Source organism: Corella eumyota, chromosome 2 (assembly GCF_963082875.1).
Source record: "Corella eumyota chromosome 2, kaCorEumy4.1, whole genome shotgun sequence".
NCBI classification, from domain to species: Eukaryota; Metazoa; Chordata; class Ascidiacea; order Phlebobranchia; family Corellidae; genus Corella; species Corella eumyota.
In genome coordinates, this window is record NC_137491.1 from 19,258,207 (window position 1) to 19,276,105 (window position 17,899).

A 17,899-nucleotide genomic window follows, 5' to 3' on the forward strand; every position below is an offset into this window, starting at 1 on the left:
ATATATTGTATATTCACTATAGAGGCAATTAACTCACATTATTTAATATAATTATAATAAATATTTATAATAATTTTTCACATTTAAAATTTGTTTTACAAACACTAACACTTTGTTATAGAAAAATATTTTTTGGATGTTTTTATATTTTATAATATTTATAATAAAAAGTAATAAATTGCATTCTGTGTTTGTTTAACTTGAGGACATATTTTACATTGTGCTGTTTTGTTATGGGTCTATTGTTGTTATTACTAAAACTTATCTTATTAGTATAGCCCATTATTTAAAGCAGTTTTTAACTTGTTATTCAATATTTACAAAGTTAAAATATTTGATTGAAAACAAGATTGTGAATAAATAAACAAAAAATACTTTGATACAAAATGTTGGTTTTACAATAAATTTTGCATTGCCGACAAACAAGATAAAATTAACTGTTTTTATGGAAATTTTTTATTCCAAAATAGTAAAGTTTGAATTTTCTGTCTGTTTTTATTTTTTTAATTGCTCAACACAAAAATTTTAATACCACTTTTTACACTAAAACTGTGTTAAGCAAAAAATTATTGGGTACCAGTTATATAATATTGCAAAATCAACAACACACCACAACACTGATGTTACAGTTAATCTATTAATAGAACAGCACTTTGGCTTTTAAGAAAAACATACCGTACATATCAGACATTTAACCAATTCATGTAAAAACTTTAATTAAAGCACATTTTATTATGTAATTATATTTTATTAGTTTCAACTTACTTTTTTACAGCACTTCAGTAAATAAAATATTACCATGATATAAATAATAGATTTTAACAAACAAGCATTGTTATGTAACAATCATTTATGGGATTTTCCCTAAACAGATATTTTAACATGTGCCTTTATTTAAATATTATAAATTTTATAAACAAGCATTAAATGAAAAGCATTAAATGAAAAGCCTAATACAAAAAATTTTTAATATCACTGACAGCATATATTTTTAAGCTTTAATTTGCTCATAAACTTCATTTCCTTTTGTTAACTCTTTATTAAAATCTAAATATAAATTAATCAAATTACAGAGTTGATAAAGTTTCAACTTATTTTTATATGTTTACTTAAATAACTTAAATTTCTTTTAATAAATATAAATATTAAATATTACCATTCAATGAACCATCTGAACCCCTAATGTTAGCATATTCTTGGACTTTATTTGTCTTAAATGAAACTAAAAAAAAGATTTATATAAAAACATATATCACGTGCTCTGTTGCTAGGTAAAGATTTGAATAAGGGTATTTAAAATGAACTTGAAAGTAGTATTTTAACAGTATTAAAGTGTTTAAATTAAAATTAAGTACAAGGACTGAACTTACAGTTGTTTATAGAGATCATCAAAGAATACTTACCTTTATATTCATTATTCTGATTACCAGGTTGTTGGTTAGTTGCTTCTAGTGAAGGTTTAATAAATTCTTGATGCTTTAAATTTGGAACTGAAAAAAATAGTTTAAATTATATCTAGCGGTATTTGCAATTTAGTGATCTATATCTTTGTAAAATTAAAATTTTAAATTTTAAAATGCATTAAATCTTAAAAAGATATTACTTTCATAATCAGTGTTAGTGTTATTTAGTTGTTGTTGGTTTGCGTTTAAGCTAAGTCGATAATCTAAAAAATAAAGTAAATCTTGATTAAGAAGCCTACACAATTTAATAACAATAAACTTTAAAGGTAATTTTTTAAGAGTGTATACTTAAAAGAGTATATGCCTAAATATTTATTTGTATTTTACTTTGATAGATGCTAATCTGGTTATTATCTTGACAACATTGTTTATTTCCAAACTTTTTTTGTGTTTTTGATGATTGCTTCCTTTAAAACAAATAAATTTGTTAAATTAATAATATCTTAAATTGTATTATTTAACCCACATTATTTTTTACCTGTACATCCAGAAAGCAACAACTCCTATTAACAAAAATAAGAAAATTCCAAAAATTATTCCAATTGTCAAAGCAGTTGGAAAAACTGTAAAATCAAAAGCTTTTACAAACTAAATAATTATTTTTTGGCTGTATCAGTAATGTATATTGTTGCTTTGTCTTTTTTATTAACCTGTTGATTAATTAAGCCTATAAGCCTAAACAATGTAACACTGTTAACACTATTATCACCTTGCTAGGGCTAAACACCTTGCATGTTAACACTGTTAACACTATTAACACCTTGCTAGAGCTTCATATGGGTTTAACTACTATTTTATGTGGTTTGTTATTGGGATCCACAAAATAATTATCAATTTTTATAAAACTAACAATAGGGTATAAAATCTTTATATGTTTTATATAACAAATTTTACCTGATACAATAATAACTGAATATAGAAAAGGTTCTGACACATTGCTTGTGACATATATAATGTTATCTTGATCCAGTGGTGTAGAGGTAATCACATAATATTGATAGCTTGAACCATGGGTTAACGGTGAGTTTTGTGCCTTAATAATATTGTTGATTTGGCGTTTTTTTCTGCTTAAATTTAAACAATCTTGAATAACATTGCCAGTTACATCACAACAAGTTTCACTGTTGTCTCCTAAAGTTAATTTGAAATTTTCCTCTGGTGATCTATATAAATGGTAAGTGCGATTAAACAATATATAGTTGCAAGAAAATCTAGCTTAAAAATAAAACATATAAAAATTAAAAACAGTTAACATAGTTTACAAAGCTTAAACATCTACTAATTTTTTTTATAAATTTTCATCTATTAAAGGCATTTATATAACACTGCTAAATTCAACTTTTTGCAGTTTTAACAAATAGCCTCCACATGTACTGAATTTGTTATTACCCATATATAACCATTGCAATATGGGTACCAGCATCTTGCTTGATGTTATTTGGATCATTTTGTATTTCAGCAATAGAATCCTTGACTTCTTGAACAACAACAAAGTAGCAGCTAAAAAAATAGAGCAGTTATTTATGTAGGCTATATGAAAAATCATTTATAAACTTACATTCTGAATTAACAATTATGTAAATGATTAGAATTTAAATAAAGCCTGATTTACATAACAGTGCCATTCCTATTAAACTCTTTATAAACAAAAAATATCAGCAGTATTATAAAATAAATGCATCAACTCTAATAATCATAATATTGCTTAGTCTTTGTCAAAAACCTTATTATTCCATCTCTTTCAGACACTTTTCTTAGATTTAAAGTTACCTGACCATTATGGATCACAGGTTGAGCAATTAAAAGTTCACTTAGATTTGGCGCTAAACAATAAAATAGTTGGTACTTAATTCATATTTTCTTTGTTAATAAAAGCACATGAATTAAACAAAAGATATATATAAAAGCACATAAATTAAACAAAATCGTCCACTGTCATTTAAGAAAAAATTACAACTAAAATCTGATAGCAAATAAAATTTATTTTATTTATATTTACCTTGTTGTTTAGATACACACTTTCCACTTGCTGCAAATGACCAAGCAATGGGAATTATATTTTGACAAGGACTACTGGGAACTGCACCAATTTCAAACCCATAATCAGTGTTGGGTTTTAAGTTGGTCAAAATAAACCTTGTTTGGTTAAGTTGAACAGCTGTGGTCTTTGTTTGAGTTGGAAAAATAACAGATTCTCTGTTTTTGTCAATTTTTTCTGTGAATCTTATCTAAATATAAAAACATTTATTTTTAATAATTAATTTTGAAAATAAATATAGGAAAGTTATATGATACATATGGGGACCAGAAGGTTGGGCCATGAGAGGCTTCGGCCAGAAGGTTCGGCCTGCAAAAAACGCGGGGGGTCGGTGACGAAATTGCCGCGTAAAATGTCAGTTTAAGATCATATTTTACCGATATTCAAAATAAAATTTGACAAAAAGTATTATACATAAAAAAAATTTAAAAAGTTGTTACGAAAAATGTATATGTTAGTTTTTAGAATATTTTTTTTTTTAAATTTTTGTTCCAAAAATGTATTTTTAAATTGGATTAAAGACGGGCGCTTATGGTCGAAGCTTCTGGCAACCATGCATATAACCAAAATAAAAATTAAACCACAAAAAAACAACATTATATTATATATTTGTTAAATACATAATTAGGAAATAAAATTATACCAAGTAGTTTTCTGTTCTGTCCAAAAGAACTGGGGGTTTCCAAGTAAAAACACAAATATTATTTGTAGTTTTATATTCCAAACTGACAATACTAGGAGGAGATACAAACAACTGTGGTGTTGTATATTGTGTAAACTTGTTAGATGTAGTGGTTTCACATCCGATAAATAATGAGATAACCTAACAGTTACATTAACATTTTTTACAAAAAAAAATAAAAATAATAACTTCATGTTGGTAAAAAATAAATATTAAAATGCTTTACCTGTATGTAGTAGGTTATATTTTGTTGAAGATCATAAGCTGTATAATGATTTAGTCCAGAGTGTAGTAAAGTGCTAATGTTGGTTGCTCTTAAATATATATACTAGTTTAAAAAAAGCTAGGATTTATAATATAACAACAATATATTTACAAAATAAAGATTATTTAGTCAAGATGCGAAAATACTTATGCTTAATTGTTTTTACTTGCAAAATAAATCAAAAACATTTTTTATGAAATAAAGTTAAACTATCTATTTTGTGTAAGTTTACAAAAAATCACTACTCTAGATTTATTTAGAGTTATAACCTTAATAGATCAAAGTAAATAAGTTTGTGTTGCAAGGAAAAAGCTTCTGGTAAAATTGACCATGAAATATTCAAGACTGTGACATCACAAACACTTTTTACATTAATAACAGGTTGAACAATGTCTTCAACTTTTTGTTAAAGCAAAGTTAGTTTAATTTTTGAAATACAACACAAAAGTTTAACAAGCTTATATGTTTATGCTATTAAATTTAATATAAATGGTGGTTAAATACGATTATTCAAAAAAACTTTAATTTTCAGACATATTACTTTTTTTACCTTCACACAGTGTTGAAGCATTAAAAGCACCATAAGTCCAAAAATGTTGACCCTGAACACGAATACAACCATCGGGATGTATATCATGTATACTGAATGAACCATACCAATTTGTAAAATAATTTGATGTAAGTGATGATATCCAATAAGTGAAGTGTCCTGCTCAATCAATTGTTATGTTACAAAAAGATACTTTATAGCGTTAATATAATTTAAACCTTACAAATTATATTTTAAAAAACTCACCCACAATAGGTTGCAATAAATTTAAAGCCCTTTGACTTGGGATAACTGCCAATTTGCCACCATGTTGTTTGCAATAATTAACAGCATTTTCACAACTTCTAATTTGTTTGTCATAAACTAAATTTTTTTGATCTGAATGCATATAAAATGGATTGTAAAACTAACTAAAATTAACCAAAAAAAATTAATCGTAATCTTTCATTTTTAAATAATTAGTTTACCAAGCTCCTAAATATTATTAAATACCAATATTTGCAACAAATGTCTGGCTGGCAACAGTGACAAAATTTGTAGCAAAACATCTGAATCTCATCAAGGCAACTTGTTTACAAGATGTCCCATAAACAGTCAAAGTACTTTTAACTTGGTTTGAAGAAAAATTTGTAGTTTTAATCTATATTTAAAAGGTATCATAAATAGTTATTACCTGTTATTAAAAAGTAAAAATACTAAGCAAGTTTTAATTAGTACTGAAGTATAAAAATATATTCTTTGGGTATACAAGAATTGTTAAGACAACACTACATACCTGAAATTGACTATTGTTATGAACAGTGCTGTTGTCATAGAATTTCCATTTAATTGAAGGCAAAGGATCCCCATTAAAAGTGCAAGTAAATTTTACATTGTTATTTGCTGGATTAACCAAATAATTTGTTGGTTGTACAAGTTCAGGTGTACCTGAAAATAATTTACTGGTATTTAGAGAAAAAAATTAAAAATTAGATTATACCTTACATTAAAGATTTATATTTTTACACTATTTAATAATAACAAAGATGTATTAGGAAGAGCATAAAAAAGTAAACACATAAACAGAATACAGCCATACTTACTTGTAGACAATACACTATTTATCAAAAATAGATTTAAATACACAATAATATTGAATATAGTAAGTTTATTTTCCATTATTCATCTTATTTCAAATTTTTGTTAAATTAAACAACACACTCATTATTTTAATACTGCATAAACTTCACCTAGCTACATTTAAAAGTGTTTAATTTTAGTTCTTACAATGTAGTTTATAATAACTTCAAATTATATTGCGAAAAATATATAACTTATATATAGTAATGAATGGCACCTGTTTAAAATCAACACAAAAGATCAAGGAAGTAAACTAAGAATGTGTGGGTAGGTTTGATATACCAACAAATTGGCTTAATACTTTTTTATATCAAAATTTTAAAAATTTAATCACTAATGTGTTACGTTTGCATTACAAGTTGTTGAAACTATTTAAATATAATATATTGTATATTCAACATTGTGCGAATTACCAAACATAAATCAATATAATTATATTAAATATTCTAAATTTTTTACATTTAAAAACATTTTTACAAACAGCAACACTTTGTTACAGAAAAAGTATTAATGGGTTTACTTTATATCCCATAATACCCAGAATAAAAAGTAAAAAATAACATTTGTTTTGTTAATTTAAGACAAATATTCAAATGAAAATCTTACTCTAAATATAACTACAAGTATAGTATGTACATGATTTAATTTGTTTCCAAAAATATGCACTTAACAATATAAATTAAAGTTTAAAAATTAATATAACTACCTTGTAATAATATGCATAATTATGCCTCTGAATCTTAAAAATTATCTGTATACTGAAGTATAGAATAAATATTTTGTTTTTAAATACAATATTTTAACACACTAATTTAATATATAATTATATTACCGTATCATGTGTGCAGTCCAAAGTTCAACAGAACAGTACTATTACATATATATACTATAACGATACAACACATAACTACATCTACCATACCAACCTTCTTTGGGCATTATTTACAATTGGTGACTTTACTTCATCAAAAATCCCTTTTTTTCTTTACTTTTACGGTTAATGGTTCTGTGAAATTCCATAGGCATTGAATATTTAAAAACTTTCGGAAGGCAGCTACAATTTATATTTTGAAAAAAATGGAGATGCCGGGGATTGAACCCGGGGCCTCACACATGCGAAGCGTGCGCTCTACCACTGAGCTACATCCCCAAACGACGAGGATTGGATTCGAACCCACGCGTGCAGAGCACAACGGATTAGCAGTCCATCGCCTTAACCACTCGGCCACCTCGTCATATCAAAAAGTCTATGATTATTGCGTGTAGTCATAATTTTACCAATACTTTTATTATGTGTTGGTTATAATATTTAACTTCCCATACATTGCACATAATTGTCAAAACACTATCAATGGTAAAAATTATCTTGATCAAAAAAGAAATGTTGAGTCCACACAAATAACATATGACGACATCTAAATTACGTCTAATACAATATAAAAAAAATAAGTCCATTCAAATAATATATGACAATATATTTCTTTTCCGTTTAATATAATGTTATTATTCAATATATTCACATATAGTTTGCAATAGTTTTTGCAATACATATAGTTTGCAATACATATAGTTACATATAGTTTCATATAGTTACATATAGTTTCACATATAGTTTGTAATAATATTTATATTTGTTTGTAAATAGTTTTTTAGAACTATTATTATTTAAAATTTCCGTATAGGTCGAACGACTGAATATATTCAGCAAGAACCTTGTAGCAAAACTCATAATTTACTTCACTTCCAACCATGTTCTCTCGTGCATCTCTTAGATCCTTAATTGCTCGGAATACATCGAGCTTGTTCTCGTTTCTAAACCGCTCCAACAAGTTTGAAATACCGCAGATAGTTCCACTTTTGTCCGATCCGTCGCTACCAAAAAATATTTTAAAAGCAAAAAATTTTCAATTTAAAATAAACTTTATATTTAATATGTTACAAAGTGTGTTATTGACTTTTTTGTTTGTTTAGTTACCTGCAGTGAATCATTGCAATTAATTTTTTTCCTTTGACCTCGACAGTTTCAGTTGAGCATGCTTCCACCTTAGTTAAAACATCGATTATTACCGAAGGATTTGGCAAAGCGTTTTCGTCCCAATCTTTCATAACATATTGCCTCACTGTGGATGTTTCCTAAAATAAATATTAATACGAATAAAACTTATTTCCATGTAACTTATAAATATTTTAATTAGTCATTTACTCATAAGATATTTAGGGTTTGGTGACCATGCCATAACATACTTAAAATCTTTATGTAAACATTAATACTTTTGGCATGTTTTAAATCATTAAATTGATTTTGTTATTTTTTCCCGTCGCATTGTTATAATATTAATTGTATATCATATTTATTATTTACTTTTATCAATGTGCGAAAAACCAAAATAAAAAAAATATTACATTTACCTAATTTGTATAATAAAAAAACTGACAATAAATACATTAAAAATATGTTAAGTAGTAATATAATTCGATCAAACACTATTTAAACATGCAATAAATCAAATTAAAAACATTGAAAAGCATAAAGGTTACCAGTGTGTCTTCAAAAAATATTTCCAAAACCCTTTCAATGTACCCCTTGTGTTCAATCACTCCAAGAGAATTTACTGTTACTTCATTAAATGAAATGAGTACTGATGGATCAGTCCAATACGTTGTACAGCTTAAATCACCCTTTTTTATTAAAATAACAAATTAAAAATTTTCAACATAGTTGTATATTAATTGACAATATATTAATTAAAAAAAAATTTTTTTGTAATATTTTATGTTTTTTTTCGTTGTCTAAATTTAAATATTTATGTTTTTAGAACATTTTACCAGTTGACACTCTAGTTTCATCACAAAATTAAAAGAAAGGTTGCCAATAATCAAATATATTAAAGTTAGGCCCTCAATATCTTTTTTAAAAACAAAACTTGTAAAAAATAAGAAGAAAGTACATTGTTAAAAAAAATAGAAGATGTCACAAAAAACATTTCAAATATTTACCCCAGGTAGCATAACAATACAGCTGATTCCATTATCAACTACACATCTCCAAAATAAATGAACTTTTTCTGGTATAGGATCTTCCGCAACTATGTAATATTCACCAGTTCGATAGGCCTAAGTAAAAAAAAATTTCAAAGTAAAAGAAAAATTAATATTTTGACATTTTTTTGAACAGCTTTACATTTTATTATGGATCTTTTTAAACATATTTAAACCTTAATTAATGAAGCATTGATGTAAGGTACATCGCAGTCTCCTTCTTTAAAATTAATGAATGGAACGTTGTGGTCATCTAAAATGCAAATAACAATAAATAATAGTAATTTTAAATAACAAAAATCTATCTTTAAGAAACAATTATTAAACAAGACAAATATTAGGGCAATACTTGGTCATAGCATAAACATATTAGTTAAGCATAAGTAAGAAGTTACATGGTTTTACTGAAGAATTCCTATAAGCCTCTAAATTAGCAGGTGTGTAGGCTATGTCTGTCTTGCAATAATAAGGTTTAACCAAGGAAAGGTTTTTAAACTGATCTTGTAAAATTGAAGTGTTGGTCTGTTCATTTATTCTACGACATACAATTTAAAAAAAATTTAAATAAAAATAAAAGTTAATTTTTTAGTTAAGTATATTTGTTGAACAAAAATTAATAACTTTTTATAATTTAAGTACATGTCGCAGATTTTTAAATAAATAAGAAGAAGGGCTACGTTTTAATAGATTCCATATACTTTAGCATACTTCCAACATCAACTTCTGTATCTCCAAAATGGTGGATTTCAGCCAACATTTTATGTAACAAAGCATATTGGGCCTTAAAAGCAGTGTTTTAATTACATTGGCCAAACAGTATGTTAAATGTTTAGATATAACATGAAATTCGGTAAAAAAAAAATAAAATTAATCATATCTTGATAAATTTAAAATGTATACTTTCTAGATAGGCTACCTTTTGTACTAAATTCAGTTTAATTTATGTTTTTTAAAATTTGTTTTTATAATGTCAGAATTTAAAATCCAAAATCACTTACTATTGACTGAACCATATCAGTTCTGTTCAACCTCATGTCATGAACACATTTGAACACATTAACACTTTTATTACTTTCCAGTTGTTCTTTCAATATGTCAAGAGCAATAAATGTTCCAGTCCTACCAACTCCAGCACTGTAGCAAACAAACTTGTCATAAAAATTTTATTTAACATGATAAGTAAATTCTGTCAATAAATTTTAAAATAGCATTATTGAAGTATCTCTTAAACAAAAAACAACAATGTTATTATTGAAAATAAGTATTTGTAACAAATTAAAATACGTTTTAAAATTTTAGAAAAATATATCTTAATCACAAGTTATTTAAAAGGAAACACAATTATTTTTGTTTAAAGATAGTATACCTGCAATGCACTATAATGGGTCCAGTTTTATCAACATTAATAACAGCCTTATGAAGTTTAAGCAATGATGATGTGGTGTCAGGAATTCCATGATCTGGCCATGATATATATTGAAAATGTTGAACAGTTACACTTTCCTTTAAAAAATAAACATTTCAAAAACAAAAAAATAATCCAAATTATATCAACTACCATTTACAAAAAAAATACACAAGTAATTGTTAATTTAAATTCTTTTTAAACTATTAAATTTGTTATAGTAATTACCTTAGTGTTTTCTACAGTAACTAGTAGAGTTCTCTTAGTGTATTCTCCAACATTTACCTCTTCCAAGGTTTTAACATTGAGATTTCCATGAACAACTTCTTTGCCCAATTTGGGCCAGTATTGGGCACATTTATCCTGGAAAATTTAAACTATTTTCATTGTAAGTATTTACACAAAGGTGTATTTGTAATTTGTATTATATTTTTGTAATATTTTTTAATATTAAGTATATTTTTAAAACACACAAAATACAAAAAAAACTAGTTTTTTAACCTTTTTACCTTTCGAACAAATAACAATTTATGCTTGTATAAACAAACATTAAGATTACAAGCCACCTACATAATTTATATAAATATAGACAATCAATGATTACTAACAACAAAAATTTATCCATAAAACAACACTGCAACTAAAATTTCAGCCTACATTGTTGTTATAAAGTTATTTTAAAGTTAAGAAAATACCCACATACATAAACATTGGTAGATTAAATTTAGCCCAATAGATAAACACTTGTCACAAAATACAAACACATATAAATATAGTTAGAGCTAAGAATCGATATTTAAGTGGTCACCTTGCCATTTTCTGTAACTAGCGTTAGCATGACAATAACATTGCTGTTATTTTCAATCAACATTCTCCAAAAATCATTAATGGTTGAAGCCTTTGGACCTTGAGCAGCAATAAATTTTTTTTCTTGATCCATTCCCTATAAATTAAACAATATAAAACACAATAATTCAAGGAAGTCATTATATCAATAATACCTTATTTAAGACATTTTACTTTTAAATTTTTGTAGTATTTTAGATTTATGTAATTTTAAAATTACTTTTAATTTTAACAGTTTATTAATATTTACATTAATATATGAAGCATTAATGTAGTCTGAGTTTGGTGTGTCAGGCAGGGTCTTTAGAACAACTCTTGAATTGTCACCTTAAGAAAAAAATGACGTATGAAAAACATTGAATAAAGATTAGATATAACTTTTAAAATGTAAATTTATTTTTCTAGTTGTAAAAGATTTAGAATCTATTGGCCTGCAAAATAACTGAGTTAAAAATACCAAAAAAATTAAATTGACAAATTGTATTTTAAGATATACAAAAAAAAAATTATTTAAGCAAACATACTTGGAATAATGTTCTTGTATCGATTTTTAGCTTTGTTGTTATCTAATATAGCCACTGTTGATATTATTGGAGTCATGGATACCACTTTAGGTAAATGGGTCTGAAAATATGATATTAAAGCATAAACAACACTATATTGGTATGTTATTTTAATCATATCTTAATAACTTATAAATTTTAAAACTACAACCTAAATAGAATGTTATCATGTGTCTTTTAAATAAACCTTTAAAAATAATTAAAATATTGCCAAAGATACCTTGAATTCACTTATAAATTGTTTATCATCATCCTTATGCTTTGAGTTGTAAACTGCCAGCAAACTCTCAGCAGAAATACTAAACTTATTCATTGAAAACGCTCCAACATTCTCATATTCATTGTTTTGCACTTTATAAAAATGAAATTATTTAAGCTACTATTTTAATTAGCAAAGTATTTTGTATATCGACCAAAAAAAAAAAAAGATATTAAATTCACCCGACACTGAAGCTTGATTTCCATCCATATGAACTAATACTGATGGTTCAGGAACAGGAGTTTGAACTAACTTTGATTTTTGTACAAAATTCAAAATGTTTTTTCTAAAAATTAAAAATAAATTACAATAGTCATGACAACCACATATTAAAGTTACAAAACCATTTAGCTTTATGTTAAATCTAATTTTACACCTAATTTGATAAAATTTATTAAGTTTACCTTTTGTATACTAGTATCACAACTACGATTACCACTATCACCAACAATATAATAATGACTAAAATGTTTGGGCCAACAACTATAAAATAAAAAAGGCAAATTAAATATTATTCGTAAAACTTTGCTGATATTTCTACTAGATATTAAGTTAAAGTTGTATGATAGAGTTAGAATATATCTAACATTTTGTAACAAAATATTTAGTAGGTAATTTTTGGATTGTTATTTTTACCTGGTATAATATTGGGGTACAAAAAAGGTTCTGACACATTACTTGCAACATATTTAATATTATTTTGCTCCACTGGTGTTGAGGTAATCACATAATATTGATATTTCAATCCAGGGGTTAACGGTAAGTTTTGTGCCTTAAAAATATTGTTGATTTGGCGTTTTTTTCTGCTTAAATTTGAACAATCTTGTATAACATTGCCAGTGACATCACAACAAGTTTCACTGTTGTCTCCTAAAGTTAGTTTAAAATCTTCTTGTGGTGATCTATAAAAACGTGTTTTATAAAGACATTAAACTAAATTCACAAAAGTATATATTAATAAACCAAAACAAAAAGTATAACAATGATTTGTAGAAAATTTAAAAATACCAAATATAGTAAAAATTATTGAAAGTTTATTTATTGTTATTTAAAATTTAAACAAAAAATAAAAATATTTAATTGATTTATTATTTAATTATTATTACCCATATATAACCATTGCAATATGGGCACCAGAATCTTGGTTTATGTTATTTGGATCCATTTTTGTTTCAGCAGTAACATTCTTGACCTCTTGAACAACAACAAAGTAGCAACTAAAAAATTAAACACAACTCAATAGTAAAAGCGTCATACTTTTATAAATAATGAATTTTCAACAATTTCGTTGGCATTTCACTGAAGTACTTTATAAATCCAATAAGTAGAAACATGTTTTCATATCACTTTTTAGTAATGTTGTTCATCAACTATTAAGCACAAAAAATACTGTTTAAAAACCTTATTATTCCATTTCTTTCAGACACTTTGCTTAAAGTTAAAGTAACTTGGTTGTTTAAGAGTACAGGTTTGGTAACTAACAGCTCATTTGCTTTTGGGGCTGAATAATAAAGCGTTAGGTGTCAAATTACTTAAAAACACAGGAAATTAGGTTGATACCTAATCTTAAGTTATTAAATAATTTACAATATTTACAGATGCTGGTTATTTGATTTAACATTATAAAAACAACAAAAGTTTTTAAGAGAAGTTTAAAAGTAAATATTATAAAACAAATTAACTTAACTGTATTAATTTACCTTGTTGCTTTGTAACACATTCTCCACTTACAGCACCTGACCAAGCAATGGGAGTTTTATCTTGACAAGGACTGCTGGGAACTGCACCAATTTCAAACTCATAATCAGTGTTCGGTTTTAAGTTTGTTAAAGTATAACTTGTTTGGTTGAGTTGAACATTTGAGATCTTTGTTTGTGAAAGTAAAATAACAGATTCCCTCTTTTTGTTTACTTTCTCAGTAAATCTTAGCTTAATACAAAATAGAATTTAAAAATAGTATTTTTATATTAAAATAATTGAGCAGATTACCCTTTTTTTTATAAACAAAATAAAATGAGAAAATGTTACTATGTTATAATCTTAACAAACTCAAGGAAGTTATTCTTAACACCCAGGAAGCAATATTAAAGCTTAAGTTATACTAGCATTCAAAAATAACCTACAAAATAAATACTTACCATGTAGTTCTCTGTCCTGTTAAGAAAAAACGGTGATTTCCACGTAAAAATACAAGTATTATTAGCACTTTGATATTTTAAACCAGTATTGGTTGGTGGTGTTACATACAAATGTGGTGTTGTATATTGTGTGAAGTTAGTAGATGTTGCATTCTGACATCCATTAAATAATGGAATGACCTAAAATATCAGTCAAACGTAATCCAATTTTTAACTATTTTTGATGCACTCTACAATTATTTGATCAAAACAAAAATTTTGATTTATGTACACACATAGGCATATTAAATAATTTTGTTTTACTTGAATTTGGTAGGTTGTATTTTGTTGAAGGCCATGAGCTATGTAGTTTTTTACTCCAGGGTTGGTTAAAGTGGTATTGCTGGTTGATCTAAATAAATAAAAAACTTTATTTAATTTTTTTTACTTGTAATTTTATTATATAAACTATTTATGAACAACAAAAATATGTAAAAATTTAAAATTTAAAGCCACAGTTTTTTTTTATCTTTTATTTAAAATCTTACTTCAACAAATTAAAGTAAATAAGTTTGTGTAGCGAGGATAAAGCTCCTGGTAAAATTGACCAAGAAATGTTCAAGATTGTGACATCACAAATATCACTTTCAATTTTTATATCAGGTTGCAGAACATTCTCAACTTTAATCGTTTTATAAAAAAAAATTGTATACACTATTGTATAACAAAAGATAAGTTAATTACCTACATTTCTAATGATATTTAATTCAAATGTGCAACCTTATATTTAAAAAGTAATTAGTCTACTTAAGAAATAACAAAACCATTAGTTATATGTTTACATAAATAAAATTTACTTATAAAATAAATAACTGTAACAAATAACAAAAACATTTTGTCTACTTTCACACAGTGTCGAAGCATTAAAAGCAGCAAAACCCCAAAAATATTGACCATGAACTCGAATACAACCATCTGGGTGGGGAGTAAAATAATCATGTTTCCAGTTTGTAAAATAATTTGATGTAAGTGATGATATCCAATAAGACATTTCCAATGCTAATATATTTTACATTTAAAATTTTAACAATTTTATCAATTTAGTTTATTAATTTATTTTTATATTTCACTATCAAATTTTTTTAAAAGTTTTTAACAAATTTTTAAATATATAGATATATCTGCAAATTTTTAAATATAAATTATAATAGATTACTAGTTATTCCTGGTGATTTTTGTAACAAATTTAAAGCACTTTGACTGGGAATAACAGCTAGTTTACCACCTTGCTGTTTGCAGTAATTTACTGCATCTTTACAACTTCTTATTTGTGGGTCATATATTAAGTTTCCATGATCTGATTGACATAAAAGAATTGTGTTTTTAAATAAATCAATAAAACATTTAAGGACCCTAATTCAGATAGATTTTTAAATAACTTTTACATGAATACAATTTTATATAGTTACAGCTCTTACCCATAACAGTAACAAATAGCTGGCTAGCCACAGTGACAAAATTTGTAGCAAAACATCTGAATCTCATCAAGGCAACTTGTTTACAAGATGTTCCATAAACAGTTAAAGTACTTTTTGTTTGATCTATTAAAGGGTCTGTAGTTTTAACAATCTATGGTAAAATTAATAATGGTCAATATATTTACTAAGCTAATTACATAAACAACACTTTTAAGTTTATAAATTTATGCTAATTATCGAAGAAGTACATGTTGCTTTAAACTCTTAATACCTGAAATTGACTATTGTTTTGAACTGTGCTGTTGTCAAAAAATTTCCATTTTATTGAAGGCAAAGAATAACCATGAAAGGTGCAAATAAATTTAACATTGTTATTTGCTGGATTAACTCAGTAATTTGTTCGTGGTACAAGTTCAGGAGTACCTAAAATTATATTTTAATAACTATTATTTTATAATTCACAGAAAAAACAAAATTTTCAAGTTTTAGCATAAACAATAAATTAAAAATATATTTATTAGTTAATATAAAATAAAAAGCAGAGGTATACCAATAAATTAACTTCTAAAAATTAAAAAAAATGCATTTTATTAAATTTAATATAAAAAACTTTACCTAAAATAGAAACATAAACAATAAGATCTCTGGTATACGGAAGTCCATCATTAGGGGTAAAACTACAGGTGACATTATATTGACCAGTATTTGAAGATTGGGCATTTTCAATATCATAAAACAAGCTTAAAATTTTTTTAAAAATTTTATTTTGTTTAAACTTTGAATAAAAAATATCTTTTTATAATATTTTAACTTAAAATTTTTTCATTTAATTTTAATCAAATTTGGCAAAAATACCTTTTTTCAGTTGTTATCTTAGAAAAAGAACTCAGTTTTTTATAATTGAAATAAAGATCACAGCTAACAGATCCCTTACCATTTACTTTAACTTTAAAAGTTAAAGAAAATTTTTGATTTAATCCAAAATATTGGGATGGGTTTGCAGATAGTTCAAAAACAACTATAAAAAGTTTAGAGTTAAAACACAAATTGTTTTAAGTTAAATAACACATATAAAACGCACACAACGCAATAATGAAAACAACATTATAAATAACATTTCATCTTAATCATAAATAAAGTCTATTAATATTCTTACTTTTATTACACAGTTCTCCGGTATATGCAAAACTACAGTTACATTGAAATTTGTTTAAAAGATCAGTGCAAGTCCCATTATTTTTACATGGTTGTGATGCACATTCATTAATGTCTAATAAAATATACAAAACTTAAATAGTAACTCACTCTGAATGTAAAATTCCATTTATCAGTTATTTTTAAACCACTTTTTTATTTATATAGAAGAAAACAATATATCCTAAAGTTCAAGGTACCCTTACCTACAGAACAATTATTATTTGTGTAACCAGCCATGCAAGAACAACTATAATCATTAACAAGATCATTACAAGACCCACCATTAAGACAAGGGTTTGATTGGCATTCATTTATATCTACAATTAGAAGAAAACGATTCTTTATTTATTCTTTATTCTTAACTACCAAAACTTTTAAAAAATAAAAAAAGTTTTAACTAAAAGCAATAGCTAAAACATGTATTTTTGCTGCCATAAAATAAATCATTAAACCAAGAAAAACAAAAATTGTATACATTTAATAATATATACTTCTAAAATATTAAAATATATCTTAGAATTTAAGATATTAATTTATCATTACAAATTGTTATCTTCATATATTTTTGTACACTTACCAACAGAACAATCTTTATTTGTGTAACCAGTTATGCAAGAACAACTGTAATCATTATTAAGATCGGTGCAAGTCCCACCATTGAGACAGGGGTTTGATTGGCATTCATCTATTTCTATAAATATTAAAAAAAAAAAATAGTTTAAATGACAATATTGAAATTAATTTTTTTGCAATTGCTTAATAAAAAATAGTATTTCTAATAATTAATAATGTTACTTGAATTATTTTGTTAAAAGTTATTGCTGATCTATGTTAATGTTAATATAAGTTTTACACTTACCATTGCAAGTTTCTCCTTT

At 25.5% G+C, this 17,899-nt stretch overlaps 2 protein-coding genes and 2 non-coding genes across 6 annotated transcripts; all 4 read right to left on the reverse strand.

Annotated features, from left to right (window-relative positions):
- Window positions 1-635: 635 nt before the first annotated feature.
- On the reverse strand, window positions 636-7,042 carry LOC145743079 (uncharacterized). Of its 3 annotated transcripts, none has more exons than XM_082560963.1 (18): window positions 6,950-7,042; window positions 5,774-5,925; window positions 5,491-5,638; window positions 5,245-5,376; window positions 4,999-5,157; window positions 4,718-4,847; window positions 4,410-4,497; window positions 4,145-4,324; window positions 3,463-3,691; window positions 3,187-3,286; window positions 2,853-2,963; window positions 2,358-2,626; window positions 1,942-2,026; window positions 1,791-1,870; window positions 1,604-1,666; window positions 1,404-1,490; window positions 1,157-1,222; window positions 636-1,047 (listed from the first exon to the last, which is right to left on the reverse strand). In XM_082560963.1, exons 3-18 carry the CDS (start codon window positions 5,555-5,557, stop codon window positions 992-994), a joined length of 1,902 nt encoding a protein of 633 aa, XP_082417089.1. In that variant the 5' UTR covers window positions 5,558-5,638; window positions 5,774-5,925; window positions 6,950-7,042; the 3' UTR covers window positions 636-991. The 3 variants fall into 3 exon arrangements, with proteins under 3 accessions (XP_082417089.1, XP_082417087.1, XP_082417088.1); XM_082560961.1 differs by lacking the exon at window positions 6,950-7,042 and adding an exon at window positions 6,081-6,221; XM_082560962.1 differs by lacking the exons at window positions 4,145-4,324; window positions 6,950-7,042 and adding an exon at window positions 6,081-6,221.
- A 153-nt stretch (window positions 7,043-7,195) lies between these two features.
- On the reverse strand, window positions 7,196-7,267 carry Trnaa-cgc (transfer RNA alanine (anticodon CGC)). The gene has a single exon. It is a non-coding gene; the product is annotated as a tRNA-Ala (tRNA).
- Window positions 7,268-7,270: 3 nt separating this feature from the next.
- On the reverse strand, window positions 7,271-7,352 carry Trnas-gcu (transfer RNA serine (anticodon GCU)). The gene has a single exon. It is a non-coding gene; the product is annotated as a tRNA-Ser (tRNA).
- A 31-nt stretch (window positions 7,353-7,383) lies between these two features.
- On the reverse strand, window positions 7,384-17,883 carry LOC145742614 (receptor-type tyrosine-protein phosphatase F-like). The gene is made up of 32 exons (XM_082560391.1): window positions 17,877-17,883; window positions 17,599-17,712; window positions 17,225-17,338; window positions 16,981-17,094; window positions 16,680-16,842; window positions 16,440-16,564; window positions 15,825-15,959; window positions 15,563-15,703; window positions 15,250-15,405; window positions 14,895-15,027; window positions 14,671-14,758; window positions 14,368-14,547; window positions 13,930-14,158; window positions 13,631-13,730; window positions 13,336-13,446; window positions 12,866-13,131; window positions 12,634-12,712; window positions 12,412-12,515; window positions 12,191-12,321; window positions 11,932-12,031; window positions 11,658-11,734; window positions 11,370-11,504; window positions 10,790-10,924; window positions 10,523-10,659; window positions 10,155-10,290; window positions 9,834-9,937; window positions 9,552-9,691; window positions 9,333-9,409; window positions 9,115-9,231; window positions 8,656-8,796; window positions 8,093-8,250; window positions 7,384-7,989 (listed from the first exon to the last, which is right to left on the reverse strand). The coding sequence occupies exons 1-32, from the start codon at window positions 17,881-17,883 to the stop codon at window positions 7,779-7,781; spliced, it is 4,158 nt and encodes a 1,385-aa protein (XP_082416517.1). The 3' UTR covers window positions 7,384-7,778.
- Between the last annotated feature and the right edge of the window lie 16 nt (window positions 17,884-17,899).